Genomic DNA, 6,000 nt, shown 5'->3' on the forward strand with positions numbered 1-6,000 from the left:
AGCAAAATTTATTTATATAGCACAATTCACAGAATAAAATCACAAAGTGCTTCACAATAAATCCAGAAATATAAATAAAATAATAGAAAACAGTGAAAAGATTAAAAGCTTGTTTGTATAAAAATGTCTTCAACTGCTTTTTAAAGGAGACAGTGGAGTGTGCACAGCGTAAAGACGACAGCCTCGGTGCCCGAGGAGACCGATCCCCACACAGGGTTTGAACCCAGTGCGTGGGACCAACAGTGACCTCTGACCTGAAGACCCGAGTGCTCGGGATGAAGCATGAGGCTTCAGCAGCTCAGAGATACGCTGGGCAGCTTCAGCATGCAGAGCTCAAAAAGTTACGACAAAAGTTTTAAAATGAACTCTAAAATTTCCTGGCAACCAATGAAGAGAAGTCAAAACTGGAGTAATGTGTGACCTCTTGTTTGTGCCAGTTAAAAGTCTGTGCAGTCTGAAGGCGTTCCACAGCTGATTTGTTGAGACAAGTAAAAAGACCGTTATAATAACCCAAGATTAGGCTTCAAACTTTCCTTTTTGCTAAAGCATATAGTTAGGGCTGGACCAGGTGACCCTGAATCCTCCCTTAGTTATGCTGCAATAGACGTAGGCTGCCGGGGGATTCCCATGATGCACTGGGTGTTTCTTCTTCACTCACTATGTGCTAACAGACCTCTCTGCACTGAATCATACTTGTTATTAATCTGTCTCTCTTCCACAGCATGTCTTCATCCCGTCTTCCTCCCTGAGCCTGACAAACAGCTCGTTTATTCAAACAGTAACCATGTTCGTAGCATCAGTGACGAGAGCACAGCGTCCACGTGAGCATGCTTTCATCACACCGTTGTTTCCATCTCGTGACTTTGTTCATCATGCAGATTGATGTAGACTTATCTCATCAGTCTTTTTTCTGAAAGTTTGACCTCGATGACCTTCAGTCCAGAGTCTTGGAGATGTTGTGGCGGTCAGTGTTCAGTGCCGCCGCCCGGCCGACCTCACCTGCAGCTCTCTGAGCCAAGAGGTGAGAGCCACTGCTGCAGACTCCACCCCCTGCTCGACCACGTGTCAATCAGATGAACTTGAGGTGTTGCAACGATTGCGGTGTGAAGAAATGTGAACTTTGACCTCTTGGGCCAGCTTCCAGGTGAATGAGGGTTTCTCGATCCTGCCCACGTCGGTATTTTGTCGTCTTGTGGAGGCGCTGATGATGAGCAGAATCTGATGCAGCTGTTTAATACGCCAACTGTTCATTTCTGTCAAAATTACATGTAAACAAAAAGTCTCCACAGTCCATGAAGTTAGCGCTGGACCACATCTTATAGATGAATGTTTCATTAATCGGTGGCTCTAATCGGCGTTCGTTCAGCTCACCATTGATCAGTTGGTCATTCAGAGAATGGTCGGCAGGTCGGCGCTATAATAAGATTGTGTTATTTAAAGTGAACAGACGCACTGCTGCTGCTGGTTATATACACGGGCAAAATAAAAAAAGAATAAATAAAGAACATATTTATCAGTCATGTGTAATATTCATACAGGTGTGTCTGTATGATGCTTCCTGTTTCCTGTACAGGTGTGTTTGATGTGGGACGATGAACGGCGTCTCCGTGGCTGTGAGTTGGAAACAGATCATGTGACCAGCTGTGACACCCCCACAGTGTTACTGTGTGAGCTGGTGATTTTCCATATTCATGTATGTTTAGAGAAATCATCTTGTACCCTCAGAGCTCTGTGGTCTGACACTCAGGTGGGCTGGTTGGTGTCCTGGCCTCAGTGGGACATTAAACTCTCACTTTGAGGGATGAAGGTCGGGACGTTTTAGCATCGCTGCTCAGGTGTTGGAGGGTAAATTGGCTGCTGAGGATGTGGAGCTCAGGTGAGCTCAGACTGACGATGATGATGGAGGATGTGTGATCTGTAGCAGCTGGACGTCTGTAGAAAGCACGACTGAATCTTCTCTAAAAGCAGCTGAAACTGTCACGCATTACAAACGCGTCAGCATGCAGCTGCAGGCTGATGTTCTTCAGACACCATGAACCATCATCACAAGTTCATGGATCGCCTTCATGCTCCACCTCAGTCCAGCAACAGGATCTCACCTCCTTCATCATCATCCATGATGGTGGTGGCATAGCTCAGGAGGTGGAGCACGTCATCTGCTAATCATAGATGATGGTTTGATCCCTGGCTGCTCCAGTCAGCGTGCCAAGATACTGAAGGTTGTTCTCGATGCGTTCATCGAAGTGTGGCCGGACGCAGCGCAATAACGGTTTACCGCTACGCCGAGCAAAGCACCAAGCACGGTAGCGGAGTACTCGCGCATGCCGCAGACTTGAACTTTGACCCCTGCATGCTGTAACGTACCTTCACGTGGCCAATAGAAACAAAGCCTTCAGTTCAACCACACGGTGTGTGTCTGAGGTCGATGAACTGATACAGGTTTACGTGCATCTGTGGGGACCTCCAGAGCCTCCTTATAAATAAAACTGAATTAAAAAGTAGAGGACACAGAGTAGACCCACAGTCACCCTCAGAGTCCAGACCCACAGACCCAAAGTCACCCTCAGAGTCCAGACCCACAGACCCACAGTTACTCTCGGACACCTGAAGGACCGAGCGTGATGTGTTTAAATACAGATCAGAAAACGGTGCTAGAAAAACATCTAAAACAATCGGACCCTCGTCCCTTAAAAGGAGCTGAAATTTTGCATCATTCCTACTAAGCAGGGAATCTTTCCACTGGAATTCCCGAGATGGTCAGGTGGGATCAGCTTTAATGATTAACTAATTTTTGTGGCCTTGAAGACACGGTGCTGAGGTGAGGTTTCCACCATCAGGTAAGGGCAGGTGAGTTGACTGGCAGGTCAGCAGTGATGTTTCATGGATGTTTGGATGCAGTTTTTCTTCCTTCAGCAAAATCTGGAAGTCTCTGATCCATCTGTGGGTGCCGGACCTGAATCTGAATATGTTTCTGTTAACAGGAGCGAGGGAGGGAAACCTCTGCCTGCAAATAGCAAAGGTCCGGTAGTAAAATGTCTGCAGGTTTTACCCTGCATGTGTCTGTGCCAGTAATGTCACGCTCTCGGGCCTCGGCCCCCGGTTTGGCACCGGTTCAGTTCTCTGTGTTACAGCATGTTAGCGTCAGAACAGGTGCAGCCGATTAGCTGCGTGACCCTCTGCGCCTTCACCAAAGCTCATCTCTGATTGGCTCGAGGAGTGTTCTTTGGGCGGATCTTGAGAGAGAGCTCCCACAGCGCCTCCTCAGCCAGGTGATCGCTGAAGTCGTTAAAGAAGGAAATGATGTCATCATCGGGCAGCAGAGAGTAGCTCCTGCAGAGAGAAACAGCTTCAGCATACAACAATACAACCACGAGGTACTCCTAATGATTGAGGAACTGCTCTGTAGGTAACTGACACTTGCTGGTAGCTCCTCAGGGTGTCCAGGATGTTAAACTGCTGCCAGCGTTTGGAGAAGTTAACCTTTGAACCCTGTGATGTCATCAAAGTGTCGGGATTCCCAAGGTGGACAAAAGTCAAGTCCTGCAGAATCAAACCCCTGAGAGAGAGAGACGGCAGACAAAGCATCAGCCTTCAGACCCTGAATCCTCCCTTAGTTATGCTGCAATAGATGTAGGCTGCCGGGGGATTCCCATGATGCATTGAGTTTTTCCTTTCCTGTCACCTTTCTCGCTCACTATGTGTTAACAGACCTCTCTGCACTGAATCATATCTGTTATTAACCTCTGTCTCTCTTCCACAGCATGTCTTTATCCTGTCTTCCTTCTCTCACCCCAACCGGTCGCAGCAGATGGCCCCGCCCCTCCCTGAGCCTGGTTCTGCCGGAGGTTTCTTCCTGTTAAAAGGGAGTTTTTCCTTCCCACTGTTGCCAAAGTGCTTGCTCATAGGGGGTCATATGATTGTTGGGTTTTTTTCTCTGTATCTATGAAGCGCCTTGAGGCGACTTATGTTGTGATTTGGCGCTATATAAATAAAATTGAATTGAATTGAATTGAATAGACCTGAAACATGAAGCTGCAGTTCCTCTGACGTCCAGCAGAGGCAGCAGTGAGGCAGTCCCCATAGACTCCAATGTTAAAACTTTACAGCAGAAACAAACATGTTTACAGCCAGATACACAAACTGTTTGGTCTGTGGATAGCTTCCTCCTTCATAACGCCTGCTTACATTGTATTGTTAGGGGCGTGGCCTCTTTGACTGACAGGTGAATGGTGACACAGGTGGCTGTAGCTGCCAGCCAGGCTAAACCTCAGCCAATTGGAGATCCTGAACTGGACCTCTGGACTGTGTTTGTGCTGTTGGAGCCTTTTATCTGAGCAATAATGTGGCTGCTGTGAGGCTGATCACATAGACACGTTCTACATTAGGGTTACTGCCCAACAGGTAGGGTATTTACGTACAGGTAGGGTATACAGGGAGGCTCTACTTCAGCCAGAGCTGCTCGGTAGGCTCTGAAAGAGGATGAACTGTCGATCAAGGTGCTGAACTCCTCCAGAGCCTGAAGCCAAACAGACATAAAACACTGTTAATGCACTGAGGCGAACCGATGAAATAATCCCAATGAACTCGGTCTGACCTCTGAGGTGCTTTTCTGCCAGTCCAGGCGTCGCAGAGGGGCGGAGTCCAGCGCTGACAGGATTGACAGGTACGAGTTAAAGTTATTGAGCTTCCTCAGGTGCTGCAGGAAAAAAGAACATGTGCGGTTTGACAAGATGACATGACAACAGACCACAGTCTGGAACCACAAATGGACACACAGATGTTGTAATGATGCAGTGAGTTTGTAAAAATAAATCTTTTTATTCCAGTTTGTCAGTCTAATAAGTTCTGGTGTAGCTGCTGTCCTCCCCGACTGGAGGGCCAGCTTTGAATACAAATGAAGAGACAAAAGGACTTTTTCTACTGCGGACTCTAACGACCTTCATGATCTTCAGGAACTTCAGCAGCAGCCTCTCTCTGTCGTGAGGTTTGTCCTGAAGGATGATGACGGAACGAACCCTGAAATCACAAAAAGAAGGTTCATTAGTTTCAGAAGCTTCTCCTTCTCTGCCTGTCCCGTCCCTGCTCCTGTCTGTTTGCACTGACATAACTTGAAAGTAAAACAAATGAATAATAAAGGTCAAACAAACTATGACAACCAGTATGGCACAAACCGTAATGAACCACCTGGGAAAGTAAATGTGTCGGGCATTTCTCTTGCCTTCAGACAGTAATTGTGATTGCTACAGTGCCGGTTTCAGAAAGCCGATTGTGATTATGGCATAAAAGAATAACATCAAGAATAACATCATAAAGGCATTTTCTGAGGGGTCTGTGGGCTTTTGATGCTCTTTCTCCAGCACGATTCTGATGGAAACAATAACCTGATGGAGTCACAGATTGTGTTTCTTTGATGAAGGAAGTTGTGTATCTGCCGGTTGTGTTGATGTTTTACCAGAAGGAGACGCTGTTGAAGTGTTGAGTGAACTCTGTCAGGTTGGGACTCTTCTCCTCATTCTGCTCCTTTGACCACAGCAACACCTCTGGAAGCTGGACAGGTGAGAAGAACCAACTGTCATCCCAGTGCACCAAACCTGCCGGCTCTGGCAGGCTGATGAAATAAACTAAATCATGTAAACACAGAAAAGGTTTTTCTGTGGCAGCAGATCGTGATGCAGCCACACTGCAAACCAAGAGGTACCGCTGCACGTGCTGGTGGAAAACTCAACGAGGAGACGGCTCTTTGTGTCCCAAAGCATCATTTACCTGTTTACCATAAACCAGGTATGAATACTTTGTGTTCTCAAGCAGGTTCATGAGAACAGCTGGAGAACCAGGCGTGAGAGAGGCGGGTCTGTACCTCAATCTTTGTGAAGAGTTCAGCATCCAGCAGAGTCAGCTGTTCAGCTAAATCCTGACTCCTGAAGTCCAGCAGAGTTCCCGGCCTGAGGCAGAGGGGACAGAAACATTCAAACTTGACCAATGACAGCTCAGCATGCTTTC

General features: G+C 47.2%; 1 protein-coding gene across 2 annotated transcripts in view; it reads right to left on the reverse strand.

Moving 5' to 3' along the window:
• Positions 1-3,194: 3,194 nt before the first annotated feature.
• Positions 3,195-6,000, reverse strand: part of LOC146622145 (rap guanine nucleotide exchange factor 1-like) — a 23,763-nt gene continuing 20,957 nt past the window's right edge. For both annotated transcript variants that reach the window (XM_085366969.1, XM_085366970.1), the window contains exons 17-23: positions 5,858-5,942; positions 5,453-5,547; positions 4,938-5,016; positions 4,595-4,696; positions 4,419-4,516; positions 3,416-3,556; positions 3,195-3,330 (exon numbers count right to left, since the gene is read on the reverse strand). In XM_085366969.1, coding sequence (XP_085223095.1) covers positions 3,195-3,330; positions 3,416-3,556; positions 4,419-4,516; positions 4,595-4,696; positions 4,938-5,016; positions 5,453-5,547; positions 5,858-5,942 — 736 coding nt within the window. The remainder of the gene's footprint in view (positions 3,331-3,415; positions 3,557-4,418; positions 4,517-4,594; positions 4,697-4,937; positions 5,017-5,452; positions 5,548-5,857; positions 5,943-6,000) is intronic.

The sequence above is a fragment of the Diplotaxodon limnothrissa genome, linkage group LG12 (genome assembly GCF_057381915.1).
Source record: "Diplotaxodon limnothrissa isolate DT_005_m linkage group LG12, D_limnothrissa_male_GT1.1, whole genome shotgun sequence".
Classification (NCBI taxonomy): Eukaryota; Metazoa; Chordata; class Actinopteri; order Cichliformes; family Cichlidae; genus Diplotaxodon; species Diplotaxodon limnothrissa.